The sequence below is a fragment of the Coturnix japonica genome, chromosome 2 (assembly GCF_054131305.1).
Source record: "Coturnix japonica strain WE chromosome 2, WE-NBRP24, whole genome shotgun sequence".
NCBI lineage: Eukaryota > Metazoa > Chordata > Aves > Galliformes > Phasianidae > Coturnix > Coturnix japonica.
Window position 1 is genome coordinate 65718605 of NC_140664.1, and position 18225 is coordinate 65736829.

The following is an 18225-nucleotide window of genomic DNA, read 5'->3' on the forward strand; positions in this document are numbered from 1 at the left end:
ATTAAGTCGTCTATATTGTTCACTGCTACTGCAAACAAACTTCAGTGCAAGCTTTTATTAAAGCAATTCCTTGGTTAGGAATACAAATACCAAATAACACCAAACTGAACTTTTCATAACTGAAAATTAGTGCTTCATCATGTCCCCTTTGTAGTAGGTCTGTCTTTTTCTGAATATTTTAGAGCAGTTTTGCTTGCATGTTAATTTTCACTATTTATGATGATAATGGGAGTTTCTGTGTGTTTCAGCCATTTTGCAAATCAGTAGAACCTGTGTGTGGACATAATGGGGAAACCTACAGTAGCATGTGCGCTGCCTATTCTGATCGTGTAGCTGTTGACTATTATGGACCCTGTCAGGCTGTAGGTGTTCTCTCAGACTATGGTTTTCATACAGAGTGTGCCTTTGTTAAATGTCCTCAGCTTTCTGCTATTGGCTGCAAACCAGTCATTGCACCAGGTATGTTAATTCACTGTTGAAGTTTACTACACATAGGAGTCTCCAGGCCATTTGTATTAATGTATGTATACTTAGAACTAAACTTATGCTTTAAAATACAGAATTCTGTTATGTCTTTGACACATCCAAGAGGAAGAATGGAGATCTTTAGTTAAGGCTAGAACAAGGCAGTGCTGGGACTCAACTAAGTGGTTTCAAAGTGGAAAGGCCTTTGGCTTTAGGAGTCACATTCTTAGAGTTTTTAGAACCTTGCAGCTGTGCCCCTAGGACCTGTCAGGGAGAAATGAATGAAGTCAGTGGTGTGCAGGGTACAATGTCAGTGGGAATTAGATGAGTAATTTTTCAGAACTGACAGCACAGATGCAACATGGGAATGCCAAACTATCTTCAAAATAGAGTTCCTGGAATAACAAACATTATATTTAATTAGAAGACAGAGTAGGATACCAGTTGTATTTACAATACTGTGAAGAATGAACACAGTAGGAATAGTTTCATTTTTTTGTTTTTTCATTCTTTTCACAAGTATTTCCTCAACGAACTATTAATTAACTAGTCAAAAGGAAAGGTCAGTTTTCAAAGTTCCATATGAAAACTCATTCAGTACTATAAAAAAGGGCTTATGTGCTTTGCTGTTATGTCTAATATAGTAACAGTCATTCTTAGAATGTGAATTACTTAGTCAGGGGCAGGAATTAAACGTACAACAATAAGTAGGCAGAAAGTTGTTCCCAAGATAGTGAGGGAAAATAGTAGGGGAAGTACATGCTTCTGTGTTAGAACAGATCTATGGGTTTTCTACCTCTGGCTGTACAAAGTTCTAACATGGTGCAACTGCACAGAGTAGTGTTTGCAGTGTGCAGTGATGCATCTGTTATATCATCACTGTTTCAGGCTTTCAAATTCATAACTTCTGTAGTTGCGTTTGTATTCATACAGTATCTTGTCTTGCAGTACGCAGCCTATTTATACTTTTTAGCTTACAGTGATGTTATATTTAAACAAACAAATTTTTGTCTTGTTGCTTCACTTTGGTAGTTGTAAATGTGTGACTACTTTTGCACTGTGAAGGTTTTCAACATTTGGAAAAAAAAAGATTGTTCACTTCTGCCATCAAATTGAAAGATTTACTTTGCTTCTTTCTGGTATTTTCATTCTTAATATTCAGTTTCGAGCTTTGCTTAAAGTGAAAAGAGTTTGTTTTACAGAGATTTTGTTGCTTTTTTTTATTTGCTTTATCACACAGGAGCTTGCTGTCCAGTGTGTGCTGGAATGCTAAGAATATTATATGACAAAGACAAGCTGGATAATTTTGCAAAGGTAAAGTTCAGTCATTCCTTGTGTTTTAACACAAGGGTACATGGAAAAGTCAAATCATTTATACACTTCTGAAAATTAAAGGTATTATAAAGTCAGCTATTTTTCAGTATTTTTTAAAATACACTTTCCATTATTTCTTAACATTTGGATATAGAAATTGAATGACAACGCAAAACAAAAACAATTAGCATAGACAAGAAAAAGTATATTATATTGCAGACTTTTAATAGTAAAGGCACGCTAAGAAAACTATGTTTATCTCGTGGTACTAACACAGTCTGTGTTTTGTTATTTATGGCACTTTTATTAAGATTATTTTGCTGGCTATTTTCTAATGTTGGTAACTTAGTTCTGACATTGTCTTTGGATAGCTTTACGCTCTTCATGTTCATTTAGATGGTTATCACTGCTTTATCTTGCTCTTCAGTTAAAATATCTTTTAAAATGTTTTGTTTGTTTTTAACATCTCAAGTTAGATTCTTGCATTCTTCATTGAAGTTCTTTGAAAACCTCTAGTTTAAAATGGATCTTATGCTGACTGCCCGTAATTGAACACAACATTCTAGGTCCAGCTTCACCATGTGGTGTGTAAATGGATTGCATTCCTCTGTTGACCTCTGCTTTCATGCTTCAGTATATGGAACACAGTATAGCACTTAGAATCATAGAATCATAGAATTGCTCAGGTTGGAAAAGACCTTCAAGATCATCAAGTCCAACTGCAACCTAACCATACGAACCTTAACTCTAACAACCCTCTAACAACCCACCGCTAAATCGTGTCCCTGAGCACCACATCCAAATGCTTTTTAAAAATATCCAGGGATGGTGACTCAACCACATCCTTGGGGAGCCTATTCCGGTGCTTAAGAACCCTTTCTGTAAAGAAGTCTGTCCTGATATCCAACCTAAACTTACGCTGGCTCATCTTGAGGCCATTTCCCCTCGCCTTGTCACCAGTGAGAAGAGACCAGCCCTGCTTTTGCTGTAAGCACCTTTCAGATATTGGAAGAGAGCAGTAAGGTTTCTACTCAGCCTCCTCCCCCACTTCACTCGCTTCTCATAGGGCATATTCTCCAAGCCTTTTTGCCTTTCTTTGGACCTGCTCCAGCACCTTAATATCCTTTCTGTACTGAGGTGCCCAAAACTGAACTCAATGCTGAGTACAGGGGCAGGATGATTTCCCTAGTCCTGCTCACCACACCATTCCTGATACAAGCCAGGATGCCATCGGCCTTCTTGGCCACCTGGATACACTGCTGGCTCATATTTAGCTAACTGTTCATCAGTACACCAAGGTCCCTTTCTGTCTGGGAGCTTTCCAGCTACTCCTCCCCAAGTCTGTAGGGTTGCCTGGGGTTGTTGTGATCCAATTGCAGGACCCAACACTTGGCCCTATTGAAACACATACAGTTTTCCTCAGCCCATTGATCCAGTCTATCCAGGTCCCTCTGTAGTGCCTTTCTCTGATCAGGCAAATCAACACTCCCTCCCAACTTGGTGTCATCTGTAAACTTACTGAGGAGGCACTCAATCCCTTCATCAAGTTCATTAATAAAGATGTTCGATAGAAGCAGCCCCAGTACCAAGCCTTGGGGGACACCACTAGTGACTGGCTGTCAACTGTATTTAACTCCATTGACCACAACTCTTTGTGTCCAGCCATGCATCCAGTGTTTCACCCAGCAGAGCGTACACCCATCCAAACTATGGGCAGCCAGATTCTCCATGAGGATGTTGTGGGGGACAAGGTCAAAGGCTTTAATTGATTTTTAGCAGTATGTTGCTTATTGAAGTATGTTTGTATCTGCATCTAATTTTCATTTAAAAATTCAAAGAGAAATAATTTGCTCAAAACATTTCAAGTGCACTAACCTATTTAAACACTCTGAAGTAGAGATAATAACTTTAAGCTAGACCTGAGCAGGCAGGAAGGTTCACTGTGCCCAACCCTGAGTTGGGCAGAAAGGAACCTTATGAGATTCAAGGTCAAGTCCTATATCTGGGGAGGAAAAATGGCATGCATCAGCACAGGTTATGGGCTGACCTGCTGGAGAGGAGCTCTGCAGAGAAGGTCCTGGGTGTCCTGATGGTCAACAGGCTGACTATGAGCCAAGGTGGCCAAGGCGGCCAAGAATGCCAGTGATAGAGTATGGCCAGCAGGTCAAGGGAGGTTATCATCCTCCTCTGCTCTGCCATGGTGAGGCCATATCTGGAGTACTGTGTCCAGTTCTGGGCCAGATGATCTCTAGAGGTCCCTACCAACTCCTATGATTCAGTATTTCTCTAATAAGCTATTATAAGAACACAGGAAAAAAAAAAAATAGATGGAGCAGGTCCTCTGGACATTGTCCAGTCCAACTTCCTGCTCAAGGCAAAATTAATTCCAGCTGGACCAGTTTGGACAGTTGACTACAGAAGATCTTTTATAATGGACATTTCACAAGCTGAACTCCACTGGACTCCAGTTCATCAGTATGGCCTTTGGGGATTCCCCCCTCTCTTTTCCTTTACCCTTCAGCACTACCTTTCTATTTTCTTTGTCAGCAGTCTTGCTAACTCCCTCTTGTCTTGCTCACAATATGGCACAATACAATTTTGTGTGTTCTGTTGAGAATACTTGTGTATCCTCAAGTTTTCAGTTTTCTCTTATATACATAGGTTACTCTGAAAGCCATGTCTCCCATTTATTTCCAGGGGAAGTGCAACAGTTACAAAGAGCACAATAACGCTATTTGATAGAGCAAATTCTCAGCTACAAAATACTGTTTTTCAACAGTCACCACCATTAGTGCATGTTGACACTATGCATTTTTGCCAGCCATGTACAAGAGCCTGCATGCCATCCATGCAAAAATCTGCATGGCCATCCAGAACATGGGTTGTTTTTCATGTTATTGTCACCTCTACTGAAACTCACCCCCCATCACCTCACTGTGCGTTTCCTGTTGATGAATGTCAGTGGGTGCCATTTTTTTCACGTGGAATAATTCAGTTCCACACCTTTGCTTCACCTGCGCTTCCATGTCAGACGCCATTTTGTCAGACTGCCTCTCTGCTGACCTCCGTTGAATGGCAACAAAATGTATAATATTAGCAGGAAGGTTCAGCCTCTACTGCCATACAACCTACGTTGTGGGCCTACATAGTACAATAGGAGGCATTACTTTTGAGCATCCCTCTTATAGATATGTGTTGACAAGTCTTTACATCCAGAATTGCAACCTGTCAAACATTCAGGTAAGCAAATACTTCTCTCAGCATATAGTGTAAGTTATGGAAGTTTGACTGAAGTTTAATTCTTCCCTTTGGAAAATTCAATCAGACGTTACTCAGTAAGCCCACAGAGATGACCTGCAATTCATCACACCCACTCACTAGGAGAATGGTGCAAAGCCTGAAAGTAACCCGAGTATGGGAAGTTAAAAGCTCTCTTACTCCAATAAGGGAGAGGTAGTAGGGAGCCAAACTAATGAGAAACAGAGTAAGTTCTGTACTTGCTTAGGGAGCAAATGCCCATAGGACCTGCCTGAGAGAAACAATAATATAGTTTTGCACGGTATCATCCAGGAAGTGCTTTGTTTTTTTCCAGGTAACAAATAAAAAGCCTATAACTGTACTTGACATACTTGAAAAACTCCGCCTGCATGTTTCCGTGCCGCAGTGTGATGTGTTTGGATACTTAAGCATAGAATCTGAAATTGTGATTCTCATCATTCCTGTGGATCAGAAACCCAAACCATTGCAGGTAGGTTATATTCTTATTTTATTCACCCAACATGGATTTGCGTCATTTTAGTATGTTCATACTTAATTATTTTCAATATTGCAGTTTTGAAATTGTTTTCCCGTGTGTTGAACCAACAAATGCATGTCAGAATTCTTGTAGTCTTTTCTTAGGAATGCTTTAGAGCAGAAGAAGCAGGACTCTGGCTGTGTATTGCATTTTTATTACTGTGGATCTATTGCTTCAGTTTTAATTTGTTAACCTGTGCAAGACCAATAAGGATATCTTCCTATTTTATTTTTTTTCCTTTTAGAACAAAACTCCTTGCCATTTTGTAGTTGTTCCTAATAGTCTTGCTTTGCCCTGCTGATGGCATGTTATAACGGATGCCTGTTGGGATGCTTTTGTGGTTTCGCTCAGCAGGCAGCAAAGCACCACGCAGCATTTGCTCACTTCCTCACCCCAGTGGGATGGGGGAAGAGAACTGGGGAAAGAAAGTGTAACTTGTAAGTTGAGATAAAGACTATTTTCTGAGATGAAAAATAATAATAATAATAATAATAAATATATAAAGTTATATATATGTTTACCAAACAAGTGATGTACAACACAATTGCTCACCACCCACCAACCTATGCCCAGCCAGACACCATGTAGCAACTGCCCCCTGCAGCCAGTTCCTCCCGGTTGTATAGTTCTACACGATGCCATATGGTATGGGATATCCCTTTGGCCAGTTTATGTCAGCTGTCCTGGTTCAGTCCTTTCCCAGCTCCTTGTGCACCCCAGCCCCCATGCTGGCAGGGCAGTACAAGAAGCTGAGAAACTGAGATGACGTTGGCTCTGTACAGCACTGCTCTGAAAATGCTAAAACTTTGGTTTGTTATCAACATTTTTTTTTTCTCCTAAAGCCAAAAAATAGGATACTGGTGACTATGAAGAAAATTATCTCAGTTGAAACCACAGCAGATGCTCTGTCCCCTTACATATCAATGTGTAGTAATTGAAAACAGGATTTAGTTTTGAAAAGGAAGGGGGACAAGGGGAAATCTTTGTACAGTCTCTCATCTTTTACTATACAAACAATTTAGGCAGGTTGCTTTTGTTTTTGTGTGTGCATAGGCAGAGGTTGTTATTTTTGTGGGTTTGTTTTTTTGCTTCCTGTTTCTTTTTCATTTCTGCAGTCTAATTCTGCATGCTCAGAATTGTTTCTGGGCTGGTCTGAAGTCTGAGTGAATAAAATGACAAATTTTGAAAGCTGCAGTATTAAATAGGGAATTTGTTTCTAAGACAGAAACACAGTTATGTATTTTTTTGCTACTGGAGCAAACACCTGTTATGTCCAATTCTGCCCCAACATTTATCTCATTTTATAACAGAAATAGCTCAGAATTTTATCAGTACTTAGGAAATAAGGTCTTGGGCGTTGTCCACCTGATCAGCTCTACCTGGTCTGCAGTAGATGTTGTCAGACTCCTGGTGAGGGCTGCCTGCAGTCAGAGCAGCCATGTGAAACCAGGGATTAACTGTTTGTGTGGAACCAGCGCGTCAGGGCGGTTGGATGGAAGGGGCTGCAGTTTGTAGTGAGGGCTCGACATGTTCATTGGAGATGGCTGATGAAGTTTGACTCTTGTGTGATGTGTCCATAATGTGCGTACTGCCCAAAACAGATGAGATGAATGAGACGTGACTGTGAAGAGAGGGATATTCTTCTCTGGTGAGACAGGGATTGGGAAAGTCTGGTGAAGAGACACGACCAGATTGTTGAGTGGGATACCTGATCATAACTACATCTCATTTGAAAGCGTGCAGGCAACGTAATCAATGTAATCCGTGTGGAGGGCCTCTCTTACTTCTAGTTTTAATTTACTGTGAGCTTTTTGATGTCAACATTCAAAATGTGTCACCCTTGCTAGTTTGTACAGCCTCCTTCTTCCTTTGGTGCTGCTTCCACAGCACTTTTCCATTAACAAAGCTTATGCTGAGAGCTCCAACATGTCTTAGTGGCTACACTGAATCACTGATAAAAATCTTAAACTTTTCTGTCAATATAAGATGTCTGCACTGGCATGTTACATGACAAGAAGTGAAACAATAACTTTTTTCTTCCTAGATTGAAGCCTGCAATAAAGAAGCAGAAAAGATAGAGTCATTGATCAATTCAGACAGTCCAACGTTAGCATCACATGTACCTCTGTCAGCCCTGATTGCATCTCAAGTACAAGTTTCGTTCAGCATTTCTTCTCCTTCTGTTAAAGTGGGGCCTGTTCTGCACTGCCTTTTCATCAGTTTTTCATTTACCTTGCTAAAATTGATGTATTACATATAGCTACGTAGAAAACATACCCAAATATCAAGGGATTTAACATTGTGAGGAACATTGTGAAGAACATTGAGAATTGTTGATCACTGAACCAGAAAGCAGGAGCTGTAGAAGACTTGACTTTTGGTGTACTAATATTTCTCACAGAAGAATGAAGAGTGCTTGGAATAGGCCAAAAGAAGATTCTTTTTTCATGACTAGCAAAGTGTTTCAGCACAATCAGATCATTTTCCCCTGATCTGGTAACCACAAACGTGCATGGGAAGGTTCTGACATTATGGAACTGTACTTGTGAGAAGCTTCTTAGTGTTTTTTTCTGCCAATGAACAAGTAGTGCTCTCAGTTTACTGAAAAATGTTAACTTTATATTATCCGGACAAATATCAGTGACAACAAAACGCTTGTGCCTGTTCTAAGCATTATTTTTTGAAGAAACAAATTGCTGCTACTTCATTACCTTACCAAAAATATGAGTTTATTCTCATGTAAATACACTTTAATATTTTATTATGAAGGAAACTAACTAGTCCTGAGCCTATTTCAATGGACGTCTTTACTTGAACTAGTGAAGACTTGTGGGACACTGGGCTCAGTGCTTTTGAAACGACAATCAAGCTCTATACCTGAAGTACCTGAAGAAATGAAGAAATGTGTTCTTTTTATAGTTTTGTATATTTCAGAATCTTGTATTAGATGCAAATTTATAAAGAATCTCAGTATCTATATTTAAGTGCCATTTAAAATATTGCAGTATTTGCATGTTATCTAATGAAAATTATACTTTAAATATGTTTAAATGTTTACACAAACAGTGTTCTATTTCTTATTGTATTCTATGCACCTGACCTTACTCTGCATGAAGTATTTTATATCAGTATTATGATAACCAGCTTCTGAAGTATTTGCAGGTTCTTTTTTGCCAAAATGCTGAACTTTGAAAGCACTGAAAACTTTTTGAACATGTATGTTATTGTAGCGTGTCTGTAGCAAATATTTTATGCTAAATCTTCTAAATTTGAAAGTATTAAAGCTTTTTTTATCTTAATAGCACTGTCATTTGTCCTTATAGAGGATATTATAGAATTCTGCACTACATTACTTTCTTCTTTCTTTCTCAAATGAACCCATAGAACTAACTACAATTATTACATACATACATGCATAGCTTAAATTTTCCAAAGTGAATTTCAAGTGTTTGGGTTTATTTTTTTCCTTTGCCACATTTCTGTGTAATGTATGCACACTTAAGTACGTGTAAGACTTCATTAACTACAGGGGAAGGATATTTTGATGGGACCGTCATCATAAGGTTATGATCACCCACAGTGTTGATTTGGTCACTCTCTGCAACAGTAAATCTGCTCTAACATTAAGGACTGACTCAGTGCCTTATTTGTACCTACAATTTAAGGCTCAGCATCTTCCAAAGTAAACCAAGTCTTAGACGTGTGTTCTTGCAAGCCCACACAGTGAGTTTCTTTCAATCCTCCATCAGCTGCTTTCCCAAGCGAATCCCTTGCTGCTCTGGTCTGTTAAAATATCAACCTGATCTCCATTCATTAAGTGCTGTTTTACTTTCAGTACAGATTCTGAGCACTCATGGCAGATGAGTAAAAATGCTGTTAATCTTGGGAATTGCTCTCACCAAGTATCTACAGGAAGACATAATCAAAGCCTTGGTAGAAGGAAATAGTAGGCAATTTGATGCCTACTATGAAGTGAAGGGAATTATGTATGTCATGCTGGAAAAAATAAGGAATAGCACAGAAGCACCTGTAGTGGAACAGGATACATTTTGACTCTTTTTGGTACAGCTGTGAAGATTTTCTTTGATGAAAGATAATACAACAAAAAGTTGTCTCAATTTGTATGATGAATGAAGAATCTGGAAAATGCAGTATTTCAACTGAGAGATTCTTGTCATGGTACATGTACATTCAGTGCTTCCTGAAAAACAATGAAGCTCTGAGTGGTTATGTTAAATACATGCAGAAGCAATGATACGTAACATAATCCTGGCATATAAATCCAAACTCCAACATATTAGGCTTAGGTTATTTTTGCTGAGCAAATAACAGTACCTGACTATTTTCTAAGGTTTTCTCAGATCTCTGTCTCCCTCAAAGGAAAGAAGAAACTTTTTATTTATCAATTTTGAATTCAAAAGACCCTGAAGAGATGGAGGGAACCACACCCAATTTTACTTGCAAGCAGCAAAATTGGTGCTTAGTGGGGAGACATTTGATAGAGGTTTCAGATGAGTTTTCCATATCACAACTAACAAACTGCTGTCACTAAGTGGAAGTCTGTGTTTGCATAATAACAGAGATGATACATGAGAATATCACAAGAGCACAAGGCTGTTTGCTGCTTGTCTAACAGGACACAGCTGAAACATTTATAAAACATTATTTTCTTGTCTGTGGAAAACCAGAGTTAATGTCAATAATTAGCTCTAGAGAAATGCCTCAGTTCTGTTTAGGTTTGCTTAGTTTGATTCTTCTTAACAGAGCGGTAGCAAGGCGGAGATACCAGTAGTGGCTGCTTATAAACCCCAGTGGATTAGCCAAGAGAACAAATATTGAAGCATACAGAGCAAGGGCTTTCTGGCTTACAGTTACTGCTGAGTTTTAAGTCCAGCAGGAGCTGGGATCTCTGAATGTCATTTCATAGTTCAGTACTGTGAAACTGTTACCTGAGGAAGCAGAGGGCACAAAACCAGCACTGAGGCCTCTGAAATGACACTGTCACTGTGCAGTTCTTTTATTCTCTAGTTTTACGCTACCTCATGTAGCATCATAAACAACAGATTTACATGTATGTATCTTGTCTGAAAAGTAATGCATTATTTATATATCCATACTGAGCTTTATGACACATTTCAACACCACCACTATTGCCAGGGAGCCCTGGAAGCGTTTACACGAGCTATATATATATGTACATATATACATATGTGAGTTCTTTCTATGGCAGTGAGTTATAAATATATATACGTAAGTTCTCTCAAAGACAGTGGACTAGATGTTTCATACTTGAAGTCTGGACTACACTACAAGATGACTCCCAAGATCAAACCAAACCCAATTTGCTTAACACTGGAAACAAGAGGCTTAATTGTCTGCTGTGAGACTCAAACTCAACTTCCTGCATATTCTTAGCACAAGAAACTCCAGCTGCTTCATATGAACTACACTTTAAGGTAAGCAACTGTACTTCTAGCAGAGGCTGCAGCTACCATTCACAGCATTCTGCCTTCCATGTAAATGGTTAAGCACAGCTTTTTCCTACTTCTCTCTGGGCTACAAATTTTTGCCATCCCGACTGCATGAGGCAAAGAAACCCTGATCTGAAAAACTAAACTCTTCTTATGAAAAACGTTTCCAAGCACTAACAAGCTTTTGTCACAAGTTATCACACTGCAGTAACTTTTATCCTTTCAGCACAGAAGGAGTAAATCAACTTTGGGAATTAATACAATGAAACTAAAGGTTTCAGATAAATCCTATATGCACTGACCCCCTGCCTCCAACACACAGACCCTTTGCATTTTTCAACACGAGCAGCTGCAATTCAAAACACATGCTAATATTTTTTCGAGGTGAGTTATCTGAATGCAGTAGTTTAATAAGTGGAAGCTCTTGGAAAATGCTTCAGTTTTTGCTGGGTCCACCCCCCCCCCCCCAACAGCTCCTAAGACATAAATGAGAGTAATGACAAAGGGCAGTCCTTGAGAATGCAAGAAGACACTAAAAGGAAAAAAAAAAAAAAAAAAAGATAGTCAAAGTTGATTTTTTAATATGACCACAGTTGTGATGGGTACATACATCAAACCTGCAAGTTACTTTCCAATTTGTTGTAATAACAGGGGACTACCAATCAAAACTCAGTCCCTTCTTAAAAACAGACTAAATGTACTCCCCCAGTTTCTTCTCCAGTCTGCCTTCCTGACAGCTGGCTTCCACTCCATTTGGCCAAGAATAGTAAGGAGAACCGGACGAGCCAAAGGGTGATTGATTCTGAAACTGAGAGACTTTGTAACCCTAAATGGTCTTGCCATAAACAAAGCACCAGTAATTTAATGAAATTAAATACAGCAAAGACTTTGGATGTGTGGAATTTTTTAAAAGGCGGTTAACACAGAAAGTCTACTAGATCCTTATTTGTCATTTCACAGCTTAATTAATAACTTGCATTGTATCTCACCAACAGGTGATACCTAGCAACAACTGTTAAATTCAGAGTAAATCAAATAATAGGGAAAGTAATGCCTCCAATTTATCTCCATGGACACTACAGCAGAGATAAAGAGCACATAAACATTATTGCATAGAACAAATTCTCAGCTACAAAACACTGTTTATCAACATAGTCATCACCAGGCAGTAAGCACTGTCACCACTGAAGAACAAGAACCTGTATTCCTCGCTCAGAATAATTTGAGCCAGCAGAGGTGACCCACTGTCACTGTCAGCACAGCTGAATCACACCACCCAAGGACTCACTGTGCTCACACCCACCGCTTGATCTCCAGAAATGCTCAGAAAGCACTGAATATCAATAGGTGCAAAGTTCTCTACGTGGAGGAATTAAATTACACATCTCTGCACTTCCATATAAGATGCCATTTTGTTAGAACACCCCTCCACTGCCATCTGGGGCATGGCCACAAAATGCAAAGGAATACTGGCAAGAAGGTTCAACCTCTACTGATATACCACCACCAACTACTTCCAATGTTATGGGCCAACAAAATGAAATAGGAGGCATTACTTTCAGAGCAGCCGTTGTATATCACTGACTCCTAATACAAGAACAGGCTGTATGTTTTTAGCTAGTAATACAAAAAACAATAATTCTTGCGGGGTTTACTGCCAAAATTTGTCACTAGCATTAGTATTTCCAGCACAGCTTACTTTTCCCATCTTGGCTGAGTCCACATACACTGTATAAATTCCTCTGTCAAAAAGCTCTCACGTCAATCTTTTCCCCTCTGATTCCCTTCAAAGTCCACCTCATTCCTCCTGTTGACAACGAACAGGACAAGGACCTTCTAACAATACCTTCACTATAACGAAAAAATACCCAAACTGAAATCTGTACTTCCCAGCATGATACAAATGTCCCAACCATTCCATGAAAACCTGGGCAGCAGAAACACAAGATCCAGATTTAGCAACTTCCTGTGATAAAGCAAAAAACAGCAAAATAGTTACGCAAACAGAAATCCCACAGTGACCACTTCTACCTACTTCAAAACCACCGAATAAGAACTCTGAAAACCACATCAATATTTTCGGATCTTTCTATATTTCTATTCAGGTATTTCATTTTACCAGCTATAGATGCTGTTTTTGTTGTCCTGAGCAAGTACACAGAATATCTGCTTTCAGAATATTTATATATATTTAAGTATAAATATAAATATATATAAATAAATATATAAATTTAAATAAATTATATATAATATATAAAATATATAAGTTCAGTTCACCCAGGAGCCTTTAATTATCACTTAAATGTTTTGTTTTACATATTGTAAGTATTTTACATTTTTCTTATTTGAAGAAAACTTCTGATTATTTATTTATTTTATTAGAAAGTCTCTCCCAACTTCCTTAATATACCTGAAAAAGAACAGAACAGTAGCAGAAGAATCAATGGATTCATGAGGAGATTCTCAGAACCTAGATTTTCAGACAGAGGTCATGCTTACAAAAGAACCTCTCTAGTTCCTAACAGAGATGGAGGCCTCCAGCACTCCAGGCTCCCGCTGTACAGCAGCACCTGCCAGCACAGATTAGTGCAAAGTTGAAAAGCCTGGCTTGCAAGGGCTGCACTGATTGAAGAGGAATTGTCTTGGGCCACATATGGAATATATAATGCAGTTATTGTACATAACTAACAAAATTTTGATGTTTTAATTTAAAATATCTTAAAAACATAGGAGAGCAACAAAGCCATAAAACTAATGGGATATTTGACCTTGTTTTTGTGAAACTAATGCATCAGTCTAGTTCAATGGAAGTGGTTGCCCGTTCTCAGTGAGTTCTCAAGGCATCTGCTGTAGATCTTTGATGAAATTTTTGTCTTCCCATGCCTAACACTCATTACAGCTGCCAAAAAGCAGTGACGTGAATAAGGTGTGACTGTGAAGCAAGAAATATCTTTCCCTGCTAAAGCAGGACTTCTAATAGTCTAATAAAAAACAAACAAACAAACATGGTCAAATGTTTTCATTGAGTTGAATGTCTGATCGCAGTTCTACACATTCCATTTGAAAATATGCAAGTAATGTATTTATGTTGACTGAAAACAGAGTCAGAAATACAGGGGGGGAAAAAAAAAGATTATTTTCCAGAAATCTTGAAACCTGGACTCAAATTCCTTTATCAAAACTGAAAGGAAAGCTGCTTATTTTTCACTATTCACAGGAGTGTGTTTAGCCAGTGTATGAAAATGCACACAAATATTCATGATAACTTGACTTAGCATTGCACTGTGCTTTCTCAAGTCCTTGTCTCAGCCCAAATTACTGATTGCACACCAGTGTTTAATTGTTTCCGAGCAATAGGTGCATGTGCAGGGCTGGGCCATGCCACCTGTTGGGGAAGAGCTGCCAAAATGGCACAGGGGGGGTTGCAGTGCAAGCTGTTCAGGATCATGGTTGGACACGCCTAGACTAGGACCTCACAGGAGCCCTGGGGAGACACTGCTATGTCTCTCACACTTCCCAGCATGCTGTGGCTGCACATGGAGAGAACAACCTCCTTAGGTAAAGGTCATCACCAGCCAGGTGACAACCATAATCTTGGTAAAGTTTGTAGCCCTTACTGCATCCCTATTAGGTTGAACTGTCTTTCCCTAGCACAAATGACTAGAGGTAGAATGACAACTGGATCAAAAGTCATGTTTCAAATGAAGCATCATCTCTGCTTCCAGCAACCATCTATTTCCAGTGCCTGGAAGCACACAACACTGTTACAGCTATGTCATAATGGCAGCAGGATAACTGAGCTAGTCATACACTCTACTAGAGAGAATTCCCTGAGCATGATGTTGTAGTTACCCTAGCACTCATTTCTTTAAAGACGCTCACAGCTTTTCTTCCAAGTCTAACAAGTTAACAATTCGTTACAACACTTGCATTTTTCACACAATTAATAACATTAGTAAAACCTGTCCTTAAAGCCATCTTAAAAGGAATTCTATTCCAGAATAAGCGAGGCACAACACAGCAGATTCAGCTGCACTGCCCACAGATCTATGCTCTGCCTTCCATCTCTGCCCACAACACTCCCACATGAGGGATCATTGTTTATCAGTCCACCTTACTTTTGGCTCTGCTGACAACCAGAGGATTAAGTGTCGCCAGTGTGACAGTAATCTGACAAACCTTGATCCCATCCATCATTACATGTTCAACACCAGTCTTTCTGCAACACCTTTTCTAAAGAGAGACACCGCTGGCAGACCCCGTGATTGACAGTACAGCTAACACACTCAGGTCACAAGTGACAGACTTCACATTTCTCCTTGGGGACTGGTATCTACCAGATTAACTTCTCAGCCTTTCCACTGTTCCTTCTACAAACAATGTATCTGCAGCCCTTGCTCCGTAACCTCTCTTCTACTACTCATTCATTAATTGTGACTGTCCTTGAGTTGTTTGGTTGGACACCAATCTCCCAACTCTAGATGTGGTGTTTATTTTCGTGCCTACATTTCCTACTCAGCAAGCCTGTCATATGCCCACGCATAGCAACACTGCTTTATAGACCTTTCATTTTATTTAAAATTGAGTATCTTTTTCACTTCCAAATGGACTGTTAGCAAAAGAACAAAATGATTCTGAAAATGCAAACTAGTCAGCACTTTGTCTAGAAACACCCATGTCCCACGACAAACACCTGTACTGTCAGTTGTAGAATTCTATGCACTCTTGGTGCAGGCTGACAGACAATACCCACCCATCTTATAAAGAATAAAAACTCTTACATTTCTATTCCACCAACTGCAGCAGAATTAAGTTATATAGACGTGTCTTTGGGAACTGCACATCCGAAGTTAATATATTACACCTACTTCAGTAAAACCCTAAGCTTAGCTCAACAATTCAAATACAGTGTGGGATAAAACAGGCTTGATACACAAGAACTACAATACTGAAACAGAACTGCAAAGGACCACAATTTACTCACACGCTTGTAGGGCTTGCATTCATAAGGTCTGCTGCAGGGAGAGCAGCTCCTTTGGTTGATCTGCCTTGCCAACAGCATATACCAGTAAAATTAGGCTTCTCCCTTACAAAAATGCCAGGGAAGCACTTATCATCCCACCCATGTGTAATCAATGTAGCAAATTCTCACCAAGGACCTCACACTTGAGAAACCTATAGCAAAGTTAGGTTAAAAAAGATGGATTTGGGTTTTTTTTTCAGGTTCCTCAGCTTTTCTGAAAATCATAACATACCGACAAACATGTTTTGGTTTTTCTTGTTTCTGTAGGCCCTGGTGAATGAGTGAATGAGGATAGGAACATTTAGCAAAAGCAAATCAGTACCAGAACTTCAGTTTCTTGGAAAATAAGCAGCTGTCTGTGGTTAATAAACTATAACAGTTACTATACTGTGCTATTTTATTTTACGGTCTACATAAAACATCTAGATGATCCAGGCCATCTTTGCTTTTGTGTCTTATAACAGAGAGAATGTTATATGGAGTCCCCTGAATATTAAATAATTAGTGAGGGAACAAGACAATTATTTGCACACACACCAATGAGAAAGTTAGTTCTTTTTTGAAAACTTGAAACCCAACTCCAGTATCTAAAATCCTTAATATCACCCATGGATGCCAAATAAGCTCTAGTAAGACTGGGCTGCTTCCCTGGGGAACCAAGCACAAATGAACTCTGATCCAACTTCCCAGCTCTCAACTCCAACCAACATTCAGATCTCAAAAGAGCAATCTTTTCTATTTATCTTATTATTTCTATTTATCACAAGCCTTCCCCAGATGCACACTGACAATTCCTCCCTGCTGGAGTGCCACTGACAGCAGCAGAACTACCTCAAAGATGATGCAGCTCAAAATATCAAGATCTGAAGACTGAAACTGACTGCCTAAGATTTCAGGACTTTTAGAGCTTCACTCTTTCTCACTACAAGTCCTTCAAACTGGCTTATGAATTGTGCTGTGCCCAAATCCCAACTGCCCACTGACTCTTTCGTGTGTTATTATTAAGCTACACAAGTGTGCTGCTACTTATTGTCTTACTTGTCAGGATAGGAGGCGTGGGCAACCCCATTAATAGTGATTCAGTTTGTTCAACTAAGTGTGTTCAGTACCAAATTACTAAGTTTTTCCAAATGGCAGAGTCCCAACATTAAGGTAGCCACACATTATATTAAAATTTGCTGAAGGTGTCACCACACAAATATCAAGACTGTATCCAATACAGACCTTTACCTACCCCACAGAGGCTCAAGTGGACAGTCACCAATCCTATTAAAATGTCAGGTGCTTTTAGAAAAATCACAAAAATAACGTTCCATCTGCATTAAAAAGTGCCGCTTACCACAATCATATGCTAATTAATTTTAAAGAATAGCCTGGTAACATTACCTTCTCCTTACCAGCACAAGGTACCAGTAGCCAGCCTCCCCTATTTTATTCTGTGAAATATGAGGGGAAAGAAGAAAAAACAATAAATATGATAGATTGTTACAAAACTCACTATTAATTTTGGAGACAGTTTCACAAGCCAAGTGAAACCAGGCATATGCAGAAATAAGGAACAGAACTAAAGGCCTCAATACGGTCACCAGTAACTCGTTACACAGTTTGTTCTCACCAACTTTTCTGCAGCAGCGATGCTAGATCATACTGAGCAAGGTCATTTCTTTTGATTTTATACTGTACTTTTGCTGCCTGTAATGAGAAATGATCACAGTTCAAATAACAAACAGTTTAGGATCTTGATGTCACCAGCTCATCCAATCTGTATTGTTTTTAACCCCAAGGACTTAAAGGTGCATCTAATTTGCTGAGGGGAAAGCACTGTTCAATTGCCTCATACAAAATCAATTAAAGTAAAAAATAAAAATTAAAGAAATTTTTAAAATCACTTTTTTTACCAAACTTCAGTGATATATGAACAGAGCTTCTATAGATCAGTCACGTTTATGGAAGTTGTATATTCCGCATTATCAGAGCAATGTGACACGCTCCAGATCAGTTGCACTTTTTGAAAAAGGAAAGAAACTAAAAGTTGTTAGCAAGCTTTGAACAAGAGACAGTTACAGGCTTCAACACCAGTAAAAAGAGTGAAGGCTTCTAGTTAGCAAGATCTACTTCACAGTTGATAAATACAACCATTTCTATTTGATAGCTCC

At 39.0% G+C, this 18225-nt stretch overlaps 1 protein-coding gene across 5 annotated transcripts in view; it reads left to right on the plus strand.

The window, feature by feature from the left end:
* Positions 1–8874, plus strand: part of RECK (reversion inducing cysteine rich protein with kazal motifs) — a 52982-nt gene extending 44108 nt beyond the window's left edge. For all 5 annotated transcript variants that reach the window (XM_032442531.2, XM_085540081.1, XM_032442530.2 and 2 more), the window contains 4 exons: positions 249–459; positions 1706–1779; positions 5372–5527; positions 7620–8874. In XM_032442531.2, the coding sequence (XP_032298422.1) occupies positions 249–459; positions 1706–1779; positions 5372–5527; positions 7620–7835 (657 nt within the window). In that variant the 3' untranslated portion in view covers positions 7836–8874. The remainder of the gene's footprint in view (positions 1–248; positions 460–1705; positions 1780–5371; positions 5528–7619) is intronic.
* The last annotated feature ends 9351 nt before the right edge of the window (positions 8875–18225 follow it).